The 25,172-nt window shown below is 43.8% G+C and overlaps 1 protein-coding gene across 1 annotated transcript in view; it reads right to left on the bottom strand.

Moving 5' to 3' along the window:
• ZNF830 (zinc finger protein 830) overlaps positions 1-22,868 on the bottom strand; it is a 256,345-nt gene extending 233,477 nt beyond the window's left edge. The window contains exon 1 of the mRNA XM_078687744.1: positions 22,610-22,868. Within this exon, the coding sequence (XP_078543870.1) occupies positions 22,610-22,791 (182 nt within the window). The 5' untranslated portion in view covers positions 22,792-22,868. The remainder of the gene's footprint in view (positions 1-22,609) is intronic.
• Between the last annotated feature and the right edge of the window lie 2,304 nt (positions 22,869-25,172).

Raw genomic sequence — 25,172 nt, 5'->3', positions numbered from 1 at the left:
ACCAACATGCTGTTTTACTATATAAAAAACTGTAAAACTATACAGCATATAGACAATCTGGGGAAATTGGGTTTCAGCAAAAATATTTATCATTTGCACAGCACCAAGTAAAGTGTTCTGATTTGTTCTCATCACACAGTAACAAAGAAATGTGCTTTCATAACTACTGAGCTATATTTTGAATGTTTGTACAGTTCATTTACAAGCTATTTAAAGGTTGTGTGAGAAAAAAAGTTATATTCTACAGCCTTCCATTTCACACTCATTGCAACAGCACAATTGACAGACAATTCACTTTATAAAATACTCTAACTTTGCAGTTAGAGTAAGAAAAGTAAACACCAACCTCAGGATAAAATAATCAGCATATCGAAGACATAAGATGACATTTAACCTCTGTCTATGACAGAGCAAACGTGACAACTTAAAAACAAGATTCAAACGCATCTTTAGTGCTCATTCACTTTGTGTGAGTAGAACACCTGTTCTTTGTCAGCTTGCCAGAACAGCCCAGTAAGCTCCAAAAATAGCTTGCCCTGATAAAATGTAACTCACTATAGCAAGCAGGAGAGTATATTTCTCGAGGCGTAGGCTTACAATTCAACATCAGTGGCTTTATATATCTTCTTCTCGTCTCTAAATAAAATTTAAAAAGAAGCATAAAGTGCATGGTGCTTTGAGTCAGACCTCTTCAAATGGACAGCACATGGTATGTTCAACCAGTCATTCATCGTTGGAAACAAGACCTGGAAATGGGTAATATGAAAGCAAAAGTGAGAGAGCAAAAACCTCTAATAACTATTTGTAATCCATTCAGGTAAGGCTGGAACAGAGCACATGCCGTAATATCCCAGTTCCAGATAATGTTCTTGTAAGATCTGGGGGTCTATAGTTGGCAATGGTATACACCTTTGTCCAAATAGGGACCCTTGCTTCTAAGTCAGAATAAGGGGATTACACTCCTAGTTAACCCCTGCTCACCCCCTTTGTAGCTTGGCACGAGCAGACAGGCTTATCTCAGAGGCAGTGTGTTAAGCAATTGTGAATATACACAGCAATACAGTGAAAACACTACAGGTGGGCACCACACAGGTTTTATAAAAGGAAGTATTCTTTATATAGACTTAACACAAGACCACAAACAACAAAAATCCACAATACTCAAGATTGACTTAAAGATGGTAGAAGTTGCTTAGTTCCAGTTGGTGATAAATGCGACACAGTTCTCACAAAAGTACCTGGATGCGTGACGCAAAATAAATAAAAGGCTCGCAGAGGGAGATGCGTCGGTTCCGTGCTCCGGGGAAGATGATGCGTGGCGCCTCAATGCTTGCGCAGAGTAGGGGATGTGTCGTGGTCCTTACCGGTGCGGGGTGATGCGTCGGTTCTCGGCTTACGGCCCAGTTGAGTAGCGCAAGATGGCGTCTCGATGCTATGCGACAATCCTGGATCAATGCGATACGATGGCGCCCTTGATACGACGATGCGTTCACGCCCTGACAGCCTTGCGACGACTCTGTACTTTGGAGCCGTGAAAGGCCCTGCGACACGCTTCTCCGGCGATACGATGGCGACACTCTCGCTATCATCATGCTTCTCTGGTGATGCAACAGCAGACAGCTTCGAAGACGAAACGCTACCTGGGAGATGCAGCGGCGGCACGCTTCTCCGGCGATGCAACGACTACAGCTGCGGTGGCGACGCGCTTCTTCTCGTTGCGTCGCGCTTCCAGCTCCCAGGGCCAAGCAGGCTTCTGCAGATAGAATTCCCAGCAAGGACATTCAGAGGGGAGCTGGTGGTGAAGTCTTTTGTCCATGAGACTTCAGCAGGAGGCAAGCGCAAGTTCAAGCCCTTGGAGTAATATTTTGCAAAATGATGAAAGTTCTTGAAAAGTTCCTTCTCCTTTTCCTTGGCAATAAAGAAACCACTTCAGTTAGGATTATAAAATGTAATAATCTAACTGCCCATTCTGGCCTATGGAGAACAGGTTGCCTTGCAATAGTGAAAAACGGAAATGGCTGTAATTCACTAGTAGGACATGCTACACACACCAGGGCATGTCCTACCTTATACTTACAATGCACCCTGCCCTTGGGCCTACCTTAGGGGTGTCTGATATGAAGAAAAGGGAAGGTTTAGCGACTGCCAAGTGGCTGCACTTGCCAAGATGACATGGCAGTCACAGACTGCACACAGGCCTTGCAATGGCAGGCCTGAGACACACTTTACAAGGTGCTTCTGTGGGTGGCACAACCAGTGCTGTAAGTCCACCAGCAGCATTTGATTTACAAGCCCTGGGCACACATGGTGCACTGTACTAGCAACTGAGAAGTAAATCAAATAACCCAATCATGGAGTCACTAATTAGTACATCAATTTAACATAGGGAGCACTTGCACTGTGGCACTGAATAGCAGTGCCACAGTGCCCAAAGCATATTACCAGCAAAAACATATCAAAAACAGAGGAGGAAATCCGACAAAATGGAAGGGAGACTCACGCCAATGATGCCAGGTCCAACAGTTCTTTTTTTCCCACTTCCCCCTTGCTTCTTATTTCTTTAAGGTTTAGAATACAAAGGCCCTCTAGCTCCTCTTTGCTGATCCCCTATAGTTTGCCAGGATCAATAAAAAAATGAATCAGGTCTGCCAAACCAACACCAATCTCTTTTATATTTCTCACCCACAGAATTTTGTGAACAAAATCAAGCGAAAGACAGTCCTGTACAATTTATCTATCAAAAGAAGCCTTCTGTTGTGTTCAGGTCTTATGTCATAGTAAAATGGTGTGAGGGTATATAAGGTCTCCCAAATAGTTTAAACCTAACTCTTGGGAGAGAGTGTATGAGGAGGACGAACAGGGTACTGCAAGTAGTCGAAGCAAGAATTTATTTTATAGCATATGCAAGAAACTAATATCTGCATGACCCCAGACACCAGCCCCCTGAGTAACCAAACACAGTTCGCCTTATATATCTTAAGCAGCTCCTTGAATAATTTTTCTAAATTTATTGGCAAATCTAACAATTGAAGATAGTATCTCAAGAAGGAGATGCTTGATCTTTACAAAGTGTTTTCAGTTACCTTTAGAGTCAAATTGCAGCCCCAACTAACCATACGAGAGAACTGTCTAATTCCACTACTCGCATAGGGCAGCATTTAGTATTGGACAGCATTTCAACCATAACTAAAGACTTAGAAAGTTTCACTTTTTGATCGTATTTGGTCATAAAATTGGAGAAGCATTCAGCACCTGTTGAAGAGCATTGAGATTGTGGGTCAATAATACCCTATCATCTGCACACAGGAGAGCAGGAACAGGGCGCTGACCTATCTGTAACAGATCTTGACATAGGACCAACAATTCATTTTCTTGTTCCTTTGATATACAATATGAATAAAAAAGGGTCTAGAACGTCCTGCCTGACACCCCTGTCAACATTAAAGACCTCGTTACACTTGCCATTTATTCCATATCCCACCCTTGCCATTGTGCCAGAGTATCACTCGCTCAATAGTCATTAAAGCTTGATGCACTCAAAGTACCTTCAGCAGACCCCACAATTTACTGTGGTCTACACAACCGAATGCACTGGACAGGTCCATAAATCCCATATATAATGCCCCACTTTTTGCCTATAATAAGGTCCTGGAATAGACACTGTCCAATGGTTCCGAGGCCTCTATGTAACCCATACTGGATTTCCAAAAGGATCTTATGTTCCTCTGTCCATGTCTCTAATCTGAGTAACCAAATCCTATCCGTCACTTTAAACTGGGAGTCAAGCAAAGAGATCGGTCGATAATATCTTGGCTCCCGACAGTTTCCTTTTTTAAATAATGTACTCACATGAAGAACATGGTGTGAAACTGTTTATAAAAAAACAAGTGAACGCGGAGAAGTGAGTGCTCCAAAATGATCAGGAGCTTGATAAGGTTTCCAAATAAACAGGATCAAGAACATCTGAATATGGAGTTCAAGCAAAGAGAAAAAGAAATACACAATCTGAAATGTAGAGATAAAGTAAATACTCTGAAAAAAAATGTCATGAACTTATATAAATGTTAACAAGAAGTACGCATAAGGAAATGTAAAGATATGTTGATCAGTAGTGACATATCCATATATTTGTAAAGTGATAAGCCTTAAACAGTGTCTCCTTTAGGACAAAATAAGTGTATGCATGCACATATGATACTCCCTGCACATCCAAACAGACTCTTCTGCTACGCTGAGGATGATAAGCAATCAATCAGGTCTGAGTGATGCATTGATTTTTAAGAGATGAGACTGTCCCAAATAAGGAACAGACAACAAAATAAAGAAGGCATTGTGAGGAGGTGCACAAAGTCTGAATCATGTCAAAGCAAGACAGATTTTCCTAAATGCATCCACAAATAAGAGCAGATAAACGTTTTAAAGCTGCATCAAAGAAATGAAGAGACCAAAAAAACATCTCCAGTAATTAGATAACACAATTCCAGATGGTGAAACTAAATACTAAATAGATGGACTACAGGGATTATGTGTTGCGGTTCCAAAAGGGCTCTTTGAGCCCATCAGAAGCCAATCAGAATGACTGGCCTGTTTCAAATTCAACCGTCGTGATTGTATTACAGCAGTCGGATTTGGAACCTTGGATGTCAGTCGGAAAGCCTACGACCTGCGGTTGGAAGCTATCCAACAGACATCCAAATTAGGGCCTCAATGAGTTCAGCCAAGTTCTATGCAAGCTCTAATGCCATTCATAGGAGTAAAGTAGTGGCAGTTAGCGAAGAAAAGATCCATTCTAAAGATCAGCATAAATGCTTCTAATCCACAGGCTCTCTTTCTCTAGCTTACAATGCCCCCACATTAAAATAGAAGACATAGGGTGTTTAATGATGCTGCCCACTTTTAATGTCAGCAATACTTTTGGCTCAGAAATTACCAAAACTCATCATCACCCAAACATTTTTGAAGCCTAAAGATAAAAGGTTGAGGGCTTAGTACATGCATACTTGAGAAGATGTTCCCTAGCCCTCTGAGATGGACATAAATCTACATTGTCCAGCTGTCTGTATTAATGGACAGTCTCATTCCCTCCATCACTACCTAATACCAGGATTGACATTCCCCAGAGATGCTGTCTTTGCAATGGAATGAATGGCTCTTACATGATTTTATACCTTAAATGCTGCTTTGCAGACACAAATATTCAAGCAAGCACTTGTCATAGCGCTATTTATACAATTATAACAACACAGACGAAAAATGTTAACTGCACTGTTGTTCATAGCTGTATTTAGCAAGAGAGAAAATGTTATTTGAAGAGGCAACAGCACATACATCTAAGTGATCATATGTTCGATTTAGCACAATTTAAAGCACAGTAATTATCTGCAATCTTTTCAAAGTAGTTTAATCCAGCGTTCAGCAGAAATCTATATCTTTTGTACCAGGCACGACTTAATGAACAAAATCATTTGTTCTGCATTTAGGCCCCACATGCCCAAATGTTCAAATCCTTCTTTGGAAGTGGGCAGAATCAATAACAGAAATAAATTTAGCTTTGAAGGATGGCGAAAATCTATCATTCAGTTGAACACGGACGTTCAGGTTAATGAAAGCACTGCATACCCTCGACCCTGTCCTATAATTATAAAGGTAAACTGTTTAAAAACTGGATTAACTGGATACCATCTATCTGTTTACATTATTAGGCTTGCAAACAAAAGAAGAGCAGGCTGCCAAGTCATTTGCGTATGCTTAGGTATGAAATCTACACCCATTATGATCATGAGGAAATTTTACATGCTTAAGAGCTTCTGTGAATATTACAGGGGACACGTGCTTCGCCTTAGCGAGAAGCTTTGCAGAGATTTGTCAAGGCATACAAATATTCTAAGCAGAAGCTCTACCCAGTTGTTTCATCATGTTTGTGTGTTTCTGGTAATCTATCTTATTCAGGATACAGTCTCTTCCTAAATAGCCAACGGTGTAAATCAACACTCAACAACAAAATTAAACCACTGCACCAATACCTGGGAAGAGTTTCTTTTAGTGATAATCTCTCATATGTCTGCTATTATTAAAAGTCCCAGGACCTCAAAGTTCACTTGAACTTCTTAATTAACTGTACAAAAACGGCAAGGCAGTTTCAGCCCATCTAGAGACCTATATTATGATATAAAAAAGAGAATACTTATTTGTTGCCTTTGTTTATCCAGTTCTTTTCCATGTTAAATAAACAAGAAAACACTGGTACCTGGGCGTTGTAATACAAAGTCTATTGCCGAGGTGTATACTCTATAGATGGTTTATTCAAGCATAGCTACAAGGTAAGTTCCAGGTAAATAGGTAGATGAAAGATGGCATGTATATAGAGGATAGCCCCACCAGGAGCAGCCTCCCTGCTGCTCAGCCTGCACACTACAACTGACCCTCAGCACATCACCAGGCACCCATGCATTATATGACATCACTAAGCATTCAGGATTCCACTCATCACCAAGCACTCTAGCACTCATCCTGGCTGAGCAGTAGGGGAGATGTGGAAAAGGAATGGCAACAGTTAAATCACAACATAACCCCTTTCCTTAAGGAAACTATCAACAGAAATCATACAAAGAACAGAAACATGCAAGTAACCCAAAAAGAAGAAAATAAAAAATAAAGTTAATTTGCCAAATCATTAAATACATTAAATTCACAAATGACTGATGGAACATTCCTAAAGTATACATGCATTAAAAATCACAGAAAATAGTTTGCAGAATATTCCTGAAGCAAAGGATAACTCCTGAAGTAATCAATGTTTCCTTAATCAATTAATTACATTAAGATCTACCCCCATCCCCCTTCCTTAGGGAACATAAATATACAAGCATACCGAGACCAAAGGGGACGAGACATACCACACAACACACCATGTACCTCTGAACCAACAAGAATCTCAGGCAAACATACTTCACGCAGTAATCAAATACGCACACCTGCAACACAACACACAAGTAGACCTACTAAGCACTGAGGTACATCCAACCCCACAACTCAGAACTAGGGTACTCACAACCCTGTATTAGGGTACTTACCACCCTACAACTCTGCACTATGCAATCCCAGCAAACCACACATCGGTAAATTCCAACCTGCATTTAGCATAAACTTAGACAGGCCAAACAGAATAGCATAATAATAACACGCATTTACAATGCAACGGTCTCGGCTTTGCAAAAGTTAGAGCTATTGGCATTGTAAATGACAAACTTTTTAATATATGTTGGTTTTGAAAACAGATAAATAAATGGCATTGTTATTTACAATGCCAATAGCTCAATCTCTCGCAAATGCGAGACCTATTGCATTTGCAATGCAATAGGGCGCGTATTTACGCGAGTTTGAGCAATTGACATTGCAAATAACAATGCCAAAACCAAAACATAATAAAAAGGTCTCTCACACTACGGGAGGGAAGGTGAGAGAACGTAGAATATATAGACAGACAGGCAGAGAGAGAGAGAAAAAAGCTGAGATGGCTGTCTACTCTCCCCAGGGCAGAGAGTGGGTGTGGAAGTCGCACTGCTACATCCTGTGCTGCACTAGGCACGTGTGAGGGTACTGCCACCACCTGCCATCGACTGGTGCTGGGTGATGGAACTTTCCACCCCCGAGGCCGTGCTATAGGTATTCGGGAGGGAGGGATGCTTGCGCTGCTGGTCCAGAGCTGCACATCTTCACTGCTAATGGAGCTATGCTGCACCAGTCGCGTGGCGCTATGCTGCATCAGTCGCTATGCTGCCCCTGTTCAGTGGCGCTATGCTGGACCTGTCCCATGCCGCTATCTTGCACCTATCCAGTGGCGTTATGCAGCACCTGTCCCGTGGCGCTATGCTGCACCTGTCCCGTGGCGCTATGCTGCACCTGTCCCGTGGCGCTATGCTGCACCTGTCCCGTGGCGCTATGCTGCACCTGTCCCGTGGCGCTATGCTGCACCTGTCCCGTGGCGCTATGCTGCACCTGTCCCGTGGCGCTATGCTGCACCTGTCCCGGGGCGGTATGCTGCACCTGTCCCGTGGAGGGGAGGCGCGTGCACTGCTCATCCATACGTGGCACCTGTTCTGTACTCTGCTGAATAGTGCAACATGTTTTTGCTGTAGGAAGACAATAATTAGTGCCATTGTTAAAGACTGTGTTTAGGCTGACTCGGAGAACCCTGCTAGTTCATGAAAACAAGCAATGTCGTGTTCTTGTCTGATGAGCTCTAGCAGAGGGCAGTAGCTTCAGGAGTCTGCAGAAAATTGGAATTCAGAGCAGCAAGGAGGCACTTGTAACTGGCGTGGGGGACTGCATGAGTTGTTCATAAGTATGGACGATACATCTATCTCTTACGTATTTCTATTAGTTTTGTTGCAGTTTTATATATAGCGCCAACTCGACCCGCAGGTATCAGAGCGCTTTACATAAGCACCAGTTGCGTTACAGACGGACACATTAATTATATTAGACATGGGGAGATTAAGTTGCATGACACACAGAAGACTTGAAACGTTTTTTTTTTTTACAGATGTTACTATTGTTCAAATGCCCTTACTTATTTTTTTTAAACATTTCTGTCCTTCCTGTATCAAGTTTTTTAGATTAATCCTCTCAAATTCCCTTAGCCAAGACTGAAGCAAAGCCTGTCCAAGCAGAAAGAGAGAAACTAGTGGAATCAACACTGCACTAACCCCCTTGAGACCCATCTTAAAAGTAAGATGCAGGCCCCCTCATGTCTCTATATATAAACAAGATGTACAATATAAGTTACACATAAGCTGCATATATATTTAACATTGTTCCATCCATGCTATAAATGATATATAAATAATCATATATATATCTACACGCACACACAACTATAATATTTATCCTCATGCATTTACTGACATCTACAAAAATCTAGACACAAATACACTGAAAACAATTGGTGCTAAGAAAAAACGACAAACGTTTAGAAGCACGAAAACACATGTATAACCCCAGAGGCCTGCTCCACGATTTTAGGCTGCAGTCCTCTCTTGGTCAGTTAGTGACTGCTCCTGCGCATTGTTGAGAAACCGGCATGCTTTCTCGGAAGACTATTCGTCACAGCCCTTGCCGGACTCACGTCGTAATCTTGCCCCAGAGATACAATTAAAGCTAAATGAAGTGAGGGCCGTTAATATTGCGCTGCGAGTTAAGCAATTAGGCTGGATTTCACCGCATGCACGCACCGTCATTAAAAAGGCACATGTTTTAATTATGTTTTAATGATGAATAGTTAGGGCTGCAAGTGAAGCCAGTCCTGCCGGTGCATGTGCTTTGATTTATGGCTGGTGGCATTCCCAGTACTGGCGGCACTTTCATGTGGAAAGAGTGTTGTTGAGGACTAGACTGAATAAGAAACACTTTGGTTATTAAGAGTGCGAGTTGCTTGTGTCATAACTTGCAGTCACAGAGCAGGACAAAGCACCGTTTTCGAATACGTGAGTATCAATAAACAATGCTGAGTTTGAGTTATCATTTGGTGGCTTTTGGAAACGCACTGTTGTTTCCCTTGTGTTTGTGTGTGCGTGTGTTGGGCGAGGAGGTGATAACTGTTCTGTTTGTTGACCTGCATCTACAAATGCTGTTCTCATGGCGCTAAGATCGTGCAAGGGCTCGTATTAACTGTCCCGCTACGCTTCCTGGGGGAGACTGGAAAGGACAGAACCAACCGGGACAATGGCTCGGCTTCAGCTGGCATCTGTACGTGGGATTTGCAACTAAGACAGCCAAAGGAGGTAACCTGCATAATTTGCATAACACAACAATCCTATTTTTAAAAGACACGCTTTTACACTATTTTATCTAAAGACGAACGGAAGGTTTATATCACTACGGCGCGCAGGAAAGACTCAGCACGTTTGGAACAATTAATGACACAATTAATGGCAGCCTCCCCCTACCCGCCCCCGCCCCTGCCCCTGCCCCTGCCGAGGTCTCTGTTAGTAGAAAAACAAACCTGGTGTAAGCCCTTTTGATTTCACGGCTGCAGGCGCCTTTCTTTTTACAACAACTTGATTCGTGTAGTGTCCCGGAAATACGTGCTGCCAAGCTCATGCATACGTCACGCTCCCAAGCTTGCCGTAACTAATTAGGAAGCTTATTAATTTACGGAGGCAAAACTTCGAAAGGAGGGCCAGCAATTGCCACCCCCGCACTGTACGCCAACACTGCCCATTGCCATTATTGTGAATAATCGCCCCATTGTAAATCCATACACTGCAGCTGTATGCAGACACTCCCACAAAGCAGATGTTCCCGCCTCCTCACTGGTGCCTCTAGGCGCCCGGCCCAGCGCCGCCTAGCTAGCACATGTGCAGCCTGCAGGAAGACTTTGCGCACCAAACCATATTTTACATACATCGTTTCTCGGGGGAGCACCAAACAGCGAGCACTTCTTTGAAAGCTGCTCAATGGTGTTAATCCCCTCTGCTATTTAACACCAGCCGCCACTGCCGTAGACTGTCTAACATTACTCACGGTGGTTTTACGGATTTCTCTTGGAAAACACAACTTGGAGCAAAGCAGCTCCTCAAAGACAGGACAGCGCGGGACGCTGGGATCTTCTGAGGGGAACGGGAGCGGCAACACTACGTCCATCCCGGCAACAGAGATGTTAGCAATGACGAAAAACATCCCTGTGTAAAAAAAAAAGAAAAAAGTAAACGCCCACAATGACCCACCTCCGAATGACGAAAAAGGGGGCGGGGCTTAAAAAAAGAGACAGAAACGCCCCCGAATCGCGTCAAGGCGGGCCCTGAACTCAGTGACGCTCCTCTCCTCCAATGGCTGGCCAGCATTTACGAGGCCAGCCAATGGAGAAGAGGGGCGTGTTCAGCCCCCATACTACAGACAAAAGATTTCGGCTCCGCCCACTGCTTACGCAGTGCGACGGTAGCCGAAACCTAATAATAATGTTACTTTTACAGCGCAAACAGGTACCTCAAACAGAGGTGTCCGGCGCTTAGCGGTAATCAGGTGAGCAGATAAGGGACGAGACTAGCCTAGCCAAAGAGCCCAGTCTTCTGGTGCCTTCGAAATCTGGATTCAGATTCCAGTATGCGAAGACGAAGTGCATTCCATAGCATAGCTGTGCTGATCGAGAAGGCACTGCCTCCCTTTCTGGCCTGGGAAAACCGGGGAACGCATAATAGGTGCTTGGAATTAGATATAATAGTGCAAGCCGATTGATACGGGAGGAGTCTCTTTCTGAGGTATCTAGGTCTAATGTTGTGCATTGCCTGAAAAGCAAGGGTCAAGGCCTTGAATTTTATGCGCTTTGCAACCGGAATCCAGTGAAGGAGCTTGATATGAGGAGAGATGTGCTGACGGAACGGCACTCTGCAAATAAATCTTGCTGCCACATTCTGAATCATCTGAAGTCTGTGAATCAGATAGCTGGGGATTCCCAGGTACAGACTGTTAGCATAATCTAGCAGTGGCGGTTGGTGGCTTTTGAAAGTGGTGAGGCGTAAAAGTTGTGTAAAGCGCACTGTAGCGAGCGAGCGTAGCAAGCAAAGCCAGAAAGTATGAAGGGGATTCTGGGGTTCTCCCTCGTGAAAATTTTGGAAAAAAGAGGCCAAATGGTGCATTTTAAAAGACATTTTAGAAAGCAAGGATGTTAATAAAGCAATTGGGAAAGTGTAGCAATTACATCAATAAAGAGATTTTGCATGATAATATAATGTAGGTTGCTGCTTATCAATATAACCACAGATCTTCATAACAGACTTTGAGATAACAATGCGGAGTACCTCAAGTTGTGCATCCTTTTAAACTGCTAAACAACTGACAATTGCCCCTTCTAGAACATTCTCGCCCCTTGCAGCATCTCGCAAAACTCTTCCATGCCTTAACTGTCTTTGCAGATGTTTCTACCCATTGCACAATACACATCTTCTCACTTTATCACGAAAGTGATGATGTGGGGTAACAACGAAAGCTGCTGACTTTCGAACTGTGAAACCGACGTTAGCTCAACATAGCAGACACATTCATATTTTGTAGGGAAGTGGAGATTATGTGATTTGCCCAGAATCACAGTATAGTATACTGTGATTCTGGGCATATCACCCAATCTCCCCGTGCCTACAACACATGAATGTGTACTTGTGTAAGGTTACTTGTGTAAGGTTACTGGTGCTCGTGACGTGTAAAGCGCTCCAATACATTGGGGTGAAGTTCGCATTAGATAAAAAAGTGCACACAAAAACGTGCAGGGCTCGGACGTATTAAGATAAAAGATTTTCTGAAAGATTTTGTTTGACTCCTAACACTCATGCTGGTATGAGCTTAACTTTGCAAAGAGGAGTGACATACACCTTCCAGAATTTCTTTTCTTCAAAACGGTTGCAGTGTCTTTTTGGGGCTTAGGAAATCTACTCTAACCCATATGAAAAGTAATTTGATTAGTTACATAATACAAAAAGCCAAAACATACATTGGAATATTTATAGAGCAAATGCTTGCACAAATACAAGAGCTGTCATGTATAGATTTGGGAATAGTTTTCCTTCAAGATGAAAACATACTCATTTACAGAATGCACAGAAACATTCTTGCAGTTCACACATATTTGAAATAAAAACCAAATAAGGATTCGTTTTTATCAAAATGTTCAGGTCACCAAGAACACCATGTCTACCACAGTCAGGCAATCTGCCTACTTAGGTAAATATACCAAGATGATCATGAAGGATGAGGTACAACAAGAAAAAATAAATAAACCGCAGGCTATTCAGGAAAGGCCTAATTAAACATGGTAAAAATGTAAAGCAACATATTATATATCTGATTTGCAGTGGGATTATACAACAAAATGGAAACATTATCAACTGGGGTAATTCAAAGCTGACATTTTAGCTATAATTAAAACATATGTACTTCATACTGATGCGATTGTTTGTGTTTGCTAAACACAATCAATAAAATAGATGTTTAAAAATGCTAACTTTGGTCAGCTAAATAGGTCACGTACTCCCAAGAATCCAACTTTAAATATAATAAATAAGAGGTGCAGTGGTACTTTCTTAGCAGTGCTTAATTTGCATGACTCTATATGTTTTGGGACGTCTTATACCTGAGGTCTGACTCTTTGCTGCTCTGCTGCCCATCTGAAGACACTGCACTATGGCCTCTGTGTATAGCTTGTTGATTGAGGTCCATGCAATGTCACTGACAAACCCCTGTCTGCAGCTTGTGCCAATTTCGGGCCTGCTCGTGTCTTCACGGTCTGCTCAACCACTTAGTTTTGGGGAGAGACTGCCATTCACCAGCCACGAGGACACTGCAGATGCTGGTGTGATGAGGCGGGGTGGACATCTGCCATTATTAGGTATATTTTGTACAGATGGTGGGTTTGGATGTACTGCTGAGTCACAATGAGCGGGGAGGACAGTGCATTGACTAGGTTGAGAAGGCAAGGCTTTCACCAAGAGGAAGCAAATGTCTCTAAGGTTTGAATGATATACTAACAAGTGTAGTTAATCATATATTGGTACTTTCAGGGGCAAATAAAGGAACTTGAATAAAAGTAGTGCTGTTTTTCTATACTAATATAATAAAGAGAGAGCCCAAACCTTTGAGGCGGGTAAACTTAAGAACCACAGCACCAATCACAACACCCAATACAGCGTTGGAAAGGGCAGTTGCAGCAGAAAGACATAGGCTATGCAGACGCCCACCATATACATTTAAAAGGTAAAAGAACAGGGCCAGCAAAGTAGTCCCTTGTGGGCGTGTCTGCGTTGTGCTGTGGGCGTGTGCTGGGGGCGTGTGGTATGTTCCGCCCTTCATGCCATGTCTCATATCGTGTGCTGTGGGCATGTGCTGGGGGCGTGTGCGGGATTACGAGAAAAAAAAGCGAGCGTTGTGTCCAATATTTCATTGTTTTTTTCTTCCCAGGTTCTGTACATTCTAGCTCCGGGTGTCCACCCTGCTCCCTTTAAATACCCCTGCACCCCATAATCATAACCCACCCTTACTCCTTAAAATACCCTCACACCCTTAAACACTAACCCATCTTAACCCTATAAGATGGGTTACTTGGCTAACATCTTTTCTAAATAACAGGTCCCAGCAAGTGTGGATGCCGCCTTTCTCCTCCTCTCCCAAAAAACTCTCTACTGGTGTACCACAGGGCTCCACCTTAAGCCCCCTGCTTTTTAATGTATACATGACCCCCCTCATCTATCTTGCGGAACAGCTAGGAGCCAAAATTATGGCCTACGCCGATGACACTCAGCTCTTGTTTACATGGCCCAAAAACAACTCGGACACGTCGAGAGTTCAATTCTGTTTATCATCGGTTTTCCGCTGGCTGGCCCTGGCTCAACTCAAATGTAATGAGAGCAAATCTGAAATTCTGCTGTACGGCTCCTTTCCAGTCAACTTTTATGACTCTCTCTAGCCCACCGATTTTCCTAGCCCCAAATCCACAGGTGGACCTGCAAAAAACCTAGGAATTTGGTTTAGCAACAATCTCAGATTTGAAGACCACCTGAAAAAACTCACCGGAATCTGCTTCTCCACTCTCAAAACCTTGCGCAGATTTCTTCCTTTGCTTCCGAGACCAGCCAAGGAGATGGTCATTCGCGCCCTGATATTATCCAGATTGGATTATGCGAATGCTCTCTACTGTGGACTTCCAGCCTATCTGATTCACCGCCTCCAAGTCATTCAAAACGCTGCGGTCTGGCTGCTGTTTAACATACCCAGAAGATCTAGCGTCCGCCAACCGCTCAGAGATCTTCATTGGCTCCCAGTGGCTCAAAGGATCCTATTCAAGATCCTTGTGTTAGCATACCGAGCACTACACTTAACAGGCCCAACCTATCTGAGAAAGAGATTCTCCCTCTATGCTCCCAACCGCCCTCTCAGATCAAGTAATCTTCACCAAATGACGGTACCAAAGTTCAAATATAGCAGGCTTGGTGGACAATCCATTTCTGTTAGAGCAGCGAGAGCTTGGAATACCCTGCCTCTGCAGCTGAGAACAGCCCCCTCCATCATGGCATTCAGGAAAGGCTTAAAAACCCACCTTTTTAACATCACTGCCTAATGGCTGTTTCTCTTTTGCATTTATTGTGATCTGTCCCCTTCTCTTCCGCGCCAGGATACTATACTATTTAGTAACAGAGCGCGCTACAAAAGCCTCTATAATAATAATAATAATAATAAATATACCCTGTACCCCAAAACCCAAACCTAGCCCCCAAACCTAGCCCTGAACCCTAAAAAATTCCCCTGTACCCCAAAACCCAAACCTAGCCCTGAACCCTAAAAATACCCCTATACCCCAAAACCCAAACCTACCCCTGAACCCTTAAAATACCCCTGTTCCCCAAAACCCAAACCTACCCTGAACCCTAAAAATACCCCTATACCCCAAAACCCAAACCTACCCCTGAACCCTAAAAATACCCCTATACCCCAAAACCCAAACCTAGCCCTGAACCCTAAAAATACCCCTGTACCCCAAAACCCATACCTATCCCTAAACCCTAAAACTACCCCTGTACCTCATAACCCCAAACTATATCTGAACCCTTAAAATACCCAAACACCCCAAAACATATATCCCTATACCCATACTTACCTTATCCAAACATTAAAAAAAACATGCTTTTACTATTCATGCATTTACAATGAATTTCGTTGTAAATGTATGCGTCGTAAAAGCATATAAAATGTAATGCCATGCCTTATAATGGCATTGCGGAGTCATGGTACTTTCGTAATGAAAGTATGCGGAGTGATGGTATGCGGAAAGAAATTTGCGGAATAATGGGTGTTTGCCCTCCCCCGGTAAGTACATTGGTGGCACGGCGGCCCACATCTCCAGCAAAATACTCATATTTTTTCACCACCAATTTGAAAAACGCACAGGTCTCTCTCATTGATGGCCAGCACCGACATACACTTTTAGACACACCTCCCGCCACAAGTTCTAGAATTGCAAACTTTAGAGCTGGGGAGCTACGTTCGAATCTCGGCATCAGCTCAACATCCTGTGATTCCAGGCAAATCGCTTTGTCTCCCCGTGCCTACCACAAATGAATGTGTTCTTCTGTAATGTAAATTGTGCTCATGCCATGTTTTCGAGTTCGCGCTATATAATATTGCAAGGAAAAACTAAAGCAGGGAAACTAGAGTTCACACACTACTGAACGCGCACTCTTAAGTGCATCAGCAGTGCACTGTGAATCGGAAAGTTTCACAGGCCTGTCACAGATAAGAAATGCTATCAAAACGAAATCCTACAAAACAATATACTACTGGCCGGCAGCAATTCATACCTGGACAACGTCGGGACGGGCTGATAGTATGTTATATTTTTGTAGGCTGAAATCTTATTTTAACATGGGGATGAAAATCCTCCATTAGCATTTTCTGCACCCACCTGGTTGAAATGCGTGTCATTTCAGTTCAGCAGGAGGCACCACGGCCGGGATTAGGGGCCTCACCTTCCAACTCCTAAACTGAATGCAGCTGTTGCTCCCACCTCTCTCCCTAGAGGCTGCTCCAGTGGGCCAGCAACCCTGACACTGGCAAATCATGAACGGCTGACTGACAAATTGAGAGACAATCAAGCAAACATACTGGCTAGTACTAGTAGGCAGAATGATATGCAGATATACACAGACGGACAAAAAGATAAGCAGGCTGAATGACAGGCTTTTAGACAGACAGACATGCAGACTATTACCAAATTGGCTTGTTGAAAGGCTAGAATGCAGTCATACAGGCTGACAAGTGCGATGACAGGTTGATTGACACTAAGGTGTATGGATTTCCCTACCAGTAGAAACGCAGACTTATAGATAGAGTGACAGGTACACTGACATGTAGTCTGGCAGAGACCAATAATCAAACAGCCAAGCAAGCAGCGAAACAGGCCGCCCCATAAGAAGGATGACCGAGTGACTGGCAGACAGGCAATTTGACAAATTAAGGGACAGTGAAACAGGCAATCAAGGGAGTAAGGGGACAGTCCAGCTGACATATAGAGAGAGGCCAGTGAGCGGTTAATTAGGCACGCAGACAGACAAATAAGCCAAGCATCACAAACGCCTGTTGACGGTCCCGCTTAGCTGGAGATCTCCTCACGATGTGTGTTTGTGGGGTCGAGGATGCTTGCAGGTTCAAGGAATAATTCTGATTTTCAAGCTCTTCAATTTATTTAATGCCTGAGCACTGTCATTGTATGCAGACAAGATGAAAAGTGTTCTTGTGCAAAGGAATTGAAATTAATTTAGCAGATGTTCCTCTATCACATTAAACACATATAATATTCAGGGAAATAAAACAAGCATTGAGTTATAACCAAGATGCAGCTAGCACCAACCATTGCAGCTGAAGACTAACAGTTCGATACCGATGTGGAGAGCACAGAGAAAACGTTTTTACTTTTTTTCTACATGTACATGTAGCAGCTCTGAGCTCCTCCCTCCCGATCTTTAAAAGAAAGCATAAAAACCATGTGCTCAACTGCCAAATCCATTACAATTATACATTTTCATGATACCATGCAGCAGGGAGCGTTGCTCGAATTGCTTGCTTTACCTCTATCAAATAGGCCAGGCCCGAGCGAGTCATGTACTCATTTCCCCAGCCGCAAAGTGGTTTTCTGTTTAGCTGCTGGTCCACTCATAGGGGCGAAGCTTCAAGCGAGGCAAATCATTTCGAGTGAAATGCCATCCTGAAATACATGCAGCACGGGAAGCAGGCTCTGCAAAGTGTGTCTTCAAAATTCAAGACGACAAACTGCACAGACTCGACTTTTTAGCTTGCCGGCTGCCTGCAGCCTTAGCTTAACCCTTTCCTAACTCATCACAGGGTGAGGCCCACCCCACCCTGTGACGAGCTGGGAAAGGGTGGGGAAAGGGTGGGGTATGGGGTAATCATGCTCTCCAGTCTCCACTGCATGATTGACAGGAAGCCCTGGAAATACAGGGTTTCAGTGTAAAACGCCCGGACTATTTTTATCCACGCAGCATCAGGGGGTGGAGGCTGGTTCACAACACTACTTGTTTGCTGAGCTGATGACCTCACAGGCCTCAGAGCTTTGAGAGCATCAGCCCGGCAAATACTCAATACTTCGGTACGCCCAGGTATTTAAAGAATGCATCCCGGTCTGCTATGGAAGCAAGCGAGGTGGGTGGCAGGGTGCATCAACCCCTCAGTCAATTTGCAAAAAGTGTGTGCATGTTTTATTTAATTTAAAAAAGTTATATATGAAAACAAAATTATTTTATTTTGTCCTGCCCAGGGGGGAAAGTAAAGGGGGCGAAGCCCCAACGCCCTCGAGGAGAATGCGCCACTGTAATCTAGATGAGATGTCACCGTCGCATGTACTACTGTCCTCGGGCAAGAGGTGCAGGAATTTTTTTTAAGTTCTCAGCTTGCCAAAGCAGATCGATGAGACATGGTGTATGTGGGATTCAAAGGATAGAGCTGAGTTCCACTTGACACCCAGATTTCCAGCTTCCTTAGTCGGACAGGGCAGGTTTCCTAAGTCAGCCGGCCACCAGAGTGCTGCGGTCGGGGGGAGGGCTGATCAAAAAACATGATCTCCGTCTAGTCATCATTTAATTTCAGCTTGTTGTCGTTCATCCAGCTGGTGATGTCTTTCAGGCAACCCATTAATCTAGCAAATGAGTCCCTTGACTGATCCTTAAAGGAGAATATCAGCTGTGTATCATCTGCATACGAAACAACCTTCAACTCCCAGATGTCAATCAGATTGGAGAGTGATACCAAGTAGATATTAAAGAGCAAGGGGCTCGGTGCCGTACCCTGTGGTTCCCCACACCTTAACGGCTTAGTTGACTATTGATATGATGGGAGAAATACACTTGGAGTGCGATTATGAAGGTCGGACTAAATACAAGCAAGGGCTGCCCCCTGGACACCAATCTGTTCAAGTCTTTTTTAGCAGTATGGAATGAGCAACCGTGTCAAAGGCCGCAGACAGATCCAACAGGATCAGCATAGCCGAAGCTCCTGCATCCATTGACATTCTAATAGACTCTGCCACCTCCACCAAGGCTGTTTCCGTGCTTTATCCTGTCCGGAAGCCTGACTGAGTGTCGTGAAGGATATCATGGCGGTCGACATACTTGGTAAGTTGGCCCTGCGTTATTGTTTCCAACATTTTTGCCGGAGGTGGTAACAGAAAAATAGGGCGATAATTCCCAAGCTACTTGTGGTCGGCGTTTTTTCAAGAGAGGCAGAAGGATCGCCTGTTTCCAGACATCAGGAAAGATGCCCGTGGACAATGACGTATGCCAGATGAAATTTAGCGCTGGATTAATCCAGTGAGCAAGTAATGTAAAAATCTTGGGAGGATAAAGGTCGGTGGGAGATCCCGATTTACACCTCAAGATTTCAGCCAAGGACTCTTGTGGGGAAATAAGGGCAAACTCCGTAAATGTGCCGTGGGTCACACCGGTTATTGGAGCCTGGTGAATTAATAATGACACTTCATATGTGAAAAAAGAGTATACATTCTGAATCTTCTCAAAAAAGTTGGAAAGGTTTGAACATAACTCTAAAGAAGGCAAGATTTTCCCTTCGGCCACAACATGGTTGGTAAAGGATCTGTCGATCCTGAAAATCTCTTTGCTCGAGTGCTCCGCACCCTCAATCTGTTTAACAAAGTAATCTTTCCAGGCCACTCCCATCATTTTACGCAGGTTTTTTAGAGCTATCTTATACTTCTGCTTCGCTTCTTGAGTCTACTCTTCCTCCATTGCCTTTCCAATTTCTTACATCTACTTTTTCCCCTTCTGAGATCCTCCGAAAACCAGGGGGCTGAGGGGGACTCTCTCTGAGATTTAGAAGTTTTTAATGGCGCCACCTCGTCAAATGAAGCTGAGATCCTAGCATTAAACAGTACTGCATCCGTGAATACCGCCATACATCACCATATAGAGTAAGCAATGAACATGCACGCCAAATAACAAGACTAGCACAAATCAACATGAACGGAAAACTGCTTATGGCATGAAATAAACATTGCAGCCTAATGACCACAGAAATCAAAATAAACATAATAAAACACAATCAAACTAGGGATAGCAGGTCTAGGTAGTCACACAAAAAAAAAGATATTCATGTTCCTCTGGTGAGCGATCCGCCATCAGACATTCCTTTACAACCCCTGGCAACAGGAGAGACAACATGGCAGGACCATAACTTTCCACTGTGGAGCATACCATGTCAACTTCCACGAGGCTTGAACTGTATGAATAGAAACAAAATGAAACTGGTCCGGTCTTACCAGCATCCCAAAGTAGCAAGGTATGTGTGCTGGACAACTTAATGGCATTCAGCTGAATAACTTGCTATTCAATTTCACTTCAGTGTTCAATGAAGGGGAAACTGTCAGGTCAAATGGTCTGAGATTTCAATGCAGCAAACCATTGATTACCGGACCTGAAATCAAGATAGCGCCTTCCGTTCGGCGCAATGACATGCAGACCCACAAGTCAGTGCTCGAGCTTTCTCAGAATGCCTCTACCTCGAAACAGAGCGCACGTCAGTTTACACAGGAGGAAGGAAATGTTGCATCGTAGACAAGCGTTGCAAACAAAAGACACGTGTGCAACTGCAAGAAATTGCGCATCACTCCCGTAAGTGGACACAAGACCCTCAGCATTACACCGTGGTCCAAGAATCACATACATCACAGCAGGTGGTCTAGCGGCCCATTCAAGTGCTGCACAACAGGAACGGCACCACCACGCGGCCATTACAAAGCTGCACAACGGTAGCAATAGCCAACTCAGCACCAACTGAGTAAAGTAGCTGCACCATATGGCTTACCAGCTAAACACAGCTGTTCTCAAAATACATTTCCAAGGTCCCCAGTGCGTGACAGTTTAATTTGAACAATCCACACAAACTTTAATTCTTGATGCTGCCATTCAAATACTGATAATATCCATGAAAACACAGTATTGCTGGGAATCCTCAAAACACTGTAGATGGTCGTCATCCAGATGAAAAATAGATCATGTACCAAACAGGTGAACGCAGTCAAGAAAGCTTGTTGGTATCAGCGCCTAAACTTAATTGATTTCAAGAAGGTCAAACACCCCAGGCTGTCCTGGTGATGAGGGACACTGGTGGGGCCAACCAGGGCATTGCTTTACCTTCAAGCTCGAAGTTCCTTAGTGCCAGTTTCTTCAGTAGGACCCTTACATTACATAGACCACAACACATGGGTTCTTGTTCAAATCGTCGCCAAAATGTTGTAATACAAAGTCCATTAGCTGAGGTGTATATTCTATAGATGGTTTATTTAAGCTTAGTTACAAAGTAAGTTCCAGGTAAATAGGTAGATGACAGATAGAGTGTAGATAGCGGAAAGCCCCACCAGGAGCAGCCTCCCTGCTGCTTAGCCTGCACCCTCCAAAAGACACTCAGCACACCGAAAGGCACCCATGCATTCTATGACATCACCAAGCATTCAGGATTTAATTCATCACCAAGCACTCCATCACTCATCCTGGCTGAGCAGTAGGAAAGATGTAGCTAAGGAAAAAAATTGGTAACAATTAAGTCAACACTGGGCTTTACAGAGCAAGGACAAAGATCAATCTCAAACCCCCACCCGAGTTCACAAGTGAGGATAGAGTTGTGCTACAGTACCCAGGGATTGTTATTACTCATACTCAAAAATCTCATGTCCCTCTCAGAACTCCGAGCCCTTGTGTAAATCAAAAATGTTCTTGAATGCCCAGCTACTTTACATAAATGCCTTGATCGGATTGGTCAAATACTAATTTAGCCTAATGTTTTGAGACAAGCACATGTACCCCTGCCATAAGCCTCTAAAACCTTCTCTTAAACCAAACACTTAAATTCGAACACAGATGTGCAACTGTATGCAATATGGATTATCAAAAAGTGCGTGGGTCAACCATAGAATTGGGGAGCAGTCCCTGAAAACAGACTTTAGTAAATATGTTTTAGAGGTCTGGTGTAGAAAGGTCATTTAGAACAGCAAAACATAGGGGCAGTGCTAAGCGCGGTCATAGTCTAATAAGTATACTTCACCAGTATGCTCATCAGAATGGGAAAAGCATGCCCCAAAGAGATCGATGTTGGACCTTTACAAATCTTTCTATGAACCAGAGAGAAAAAAGATATCCTCCTGGGTTCTTTTTGTTACTGTGTACAGAGCTCAGTTGCCTAGAATCCAATATAATAAGCTTGGTAACAGTGAAGACCTAGGAAAAGTTTGTGCATTAGAAGATGTATTTCATCGCAAACTAAAATACTGGAACTGTAGACAAAACGAAAGTTTTTAACAGACGTTGCATTCAAACAAACAGGCAAACTATTACATTTACTGCCTTTTATAATTCCGGAATATTTAAGAATATGCCGGATTGGCACTCAATTTTTCAAACACTGTGACTGCTCTGGTGGGGTGGATTATTTATAGCGATGGACGGCCACCTGCTAGTTTCCGGACAAGCCAAGGTGCTAGGAGCGCTCCCGTGCCACCTCCTGCCCCAGGAACTCCTAACCCAAGAAAGCTTCAGATTAAGGATATTTGGCAAATGGTGACTCGATCCTCTTCTTGTCAACGCTCTGCCGCTGCTTTTCACGCTGCTTCTCTTTCATGAGCCGCCGAAGCTCCTCCTGATTCACAGGTTTCTTGGAGGAATGACCCGCGGCAGGCTTTCTGGAGGAAAGCACCGGTTTCCCCCGAGTACTCTGGCCGGGGGCCGCCATGTCTGTTTTGGTTTAGGCGTCGCACGCCCATGACATCCCGGCGCGGCGCCCTCAAAAGACGCACACAAAGTAGGAGGAGCTTCCCCCAGACTCCGACAACAACACTAGCTGCCGAGTCGTTTCTGCGAGTGTTTTGCAATTTAATCGGTGGAGGGCAGTATAGCACCGCACGAAACGTTTTAGCCAACTGCAATTACGACAGAGCATATTCATCCTGAAGAGTCTTGATTTTCAAAGCCAAAAATAGCTTTAATTTAGCATTCTCCAGTTGGAATGTGTCCCAACTTCAATACAAGTCAATGGGGAAAATATATTTCCCCCACAACTTTTTTAAACAATCCCCCTCTTTCTGCTGTGCAGATGTTGGCATGTGTGAAATTATACGGTGCTTACTAAACCTGACGAGGTGTTGTAGCACTTAAAGCTGGGCAGTGTAGTGTTGTGGGCGCTGAGCACAGACACATGAAGTATACTTGGTTAACTGGCCACGAGCATATGCATTTAGGTCCTTTTTAGGTCTCACCTGAGCAGCGCTGCAAGACTTATTGTAAGGGGGCTTCAAAAAGCTCACCACACGCTCGTGTGTGTGGCCTATTGCTTGCGGTTACACGCACGGGCGCCTTATGTTTTGAATTATCGTGCCCAGACACGGGCGCGATAATTCAAAACATATGGCCTGGTGCTTGCTCTCGCACGCACCACTAGCAGCTGCTTTCACTTTTGCCTGCGCGCACGCTGCAGCTGCTTTCACTTTTGCCCATGCGCACGCTGCAGCTGCTTTCACTTTTGCCGCAGCGCACCACTGGCGGACTTCTTTGTCAAGTTGGGGAAAAAAGCTTGTTATGAGTACCTGGCAGCCCGGCCGATTTCAGGCCGTCCATCAAGCGAGGGAAGTGCCTGCATGTAGTGAGCTGGGGCCATTTATCAGACCCGAATTTCACCTTCCTGCAGAATGCTTCCAAATGGAAGCTTTATTTACCTAAATGGCTAAGCGCCTCTGCAAACGCAGGACAGAATACCACCGAAGGCAGATTGTCATTCCGTGGCCGTACGCCCCCTCTGCACGCGTGTCAGGCAACAAAATCGCTGTACTACGTGCCTCAGTTAGAGGCCGACCTACCTGGCTGAAATCATTATGGCACCGACGTATCTCTGACAAAAGGTTAATTGGCTTCAAAATATATGTATGGCCTAATGACTCCATTCAAATGCGGCGGCGTCTCTGTCTAAAAAGCCCGCTGATGTTATTTGTAAAAACCTGCCAATCCCCCAGCAGACCACAGCGAGTTTTAAAATCTTAATTTGAAAAACCGAAGCTGATCTTTAGTCTCCTTCCGCAATTTCATTATTGCTGTTGTCCAAGGACAGGTTCCCTCCCCCACCTGTGATTTGTCAGTCAGGGACTACATTTTCTGGGAACATACAAATATTGTGATGGATGTAAATACAAATGGTGTGCAGTAATGAAGGCGGCACATTAGACCCAGGCAGCAACTTGAATTGCTATCTCTGTGAATGTATGGGTGGTGTGAATTCAGGGTGTGCAGGTGTGCTTGAAAGTTCATAGTTGCCCAGTGTATGCTATTTACCAGGGCCACTGGAATTACACAGCATACTACAGCACATGTTGTGATGGTATTACTTTCTTTTTTGTAATTTTACACTGGTAAACACTGACTGGGCAATGTTTTGCTCATCACTACCAGTTTAACACCCAAATTGGGCAATAAGGAACAAAAAAACAGAAGACCAGGCAACCTTTGCAAAGGGCCTTCTCATACCGTGTGGCAACACTTTTCGCCTTATTTTTAGTAACTTTTCATTCACTTGAACTAGAAACATGTTTTTGCTTAAATCTGGAGATTATGTGGCATATGATGGATTATGTGGCAGATGAAGCAATCTCATAGTTATGAGAACAAGCATTAGCATAGCCAATAGGTCTCACCTTTGGGACCTTATCAGTGTTTAGCTATGAAACAGTTGATGTTGTTGCACCAAGGATATTGTGCTGGATAACTAAACACTTATAAGGTCCCAAAGGCGAGACCTATTGGCTATGCCAATGCTTGTAAGGGCGAGCATGGGCTGTGCATGCGCTGCTCTGCAGCCATGCTGTATTGGAGTATGGATTTGAAGCCCGCCCATATTTGTCATTAGCTTGTGTCATTGGCCTTCTGTAAATGCTGGCTTCTGATTCGTTAATAGGCTTGTTAGTCCCTCCTTAGGACCAACTTGTCTTCATTTGTAGCTTCCCATGAGGACTGGCCCTTTTACTTCAGTTGTTACATGGTATGTTTTATTTAATCTGTATGTAACAAAAACAATATCTCAATAGGTGCTATTTAATAGGCTGTTAAAATATCATTAATCTATAGTTG

Source organism: Lissotriton helveticus, chromosome 4_1 (genome assembly GCF_964261635.1).
Source record: "Lissotriton helveticus chromosome 4_1, aLisHel1.1, whole genome shotgun sequence".
NCBI lineage: Eukaryota > Metazoa > Chordata > Amphibia > Caudata > Salamandridae > Lissotriton > Lissotriton helveticus.
Note: the sequence above shows the minus strand (reverse complement) of the source record. Positions and strands in the feature narration are given on the sequence as shown.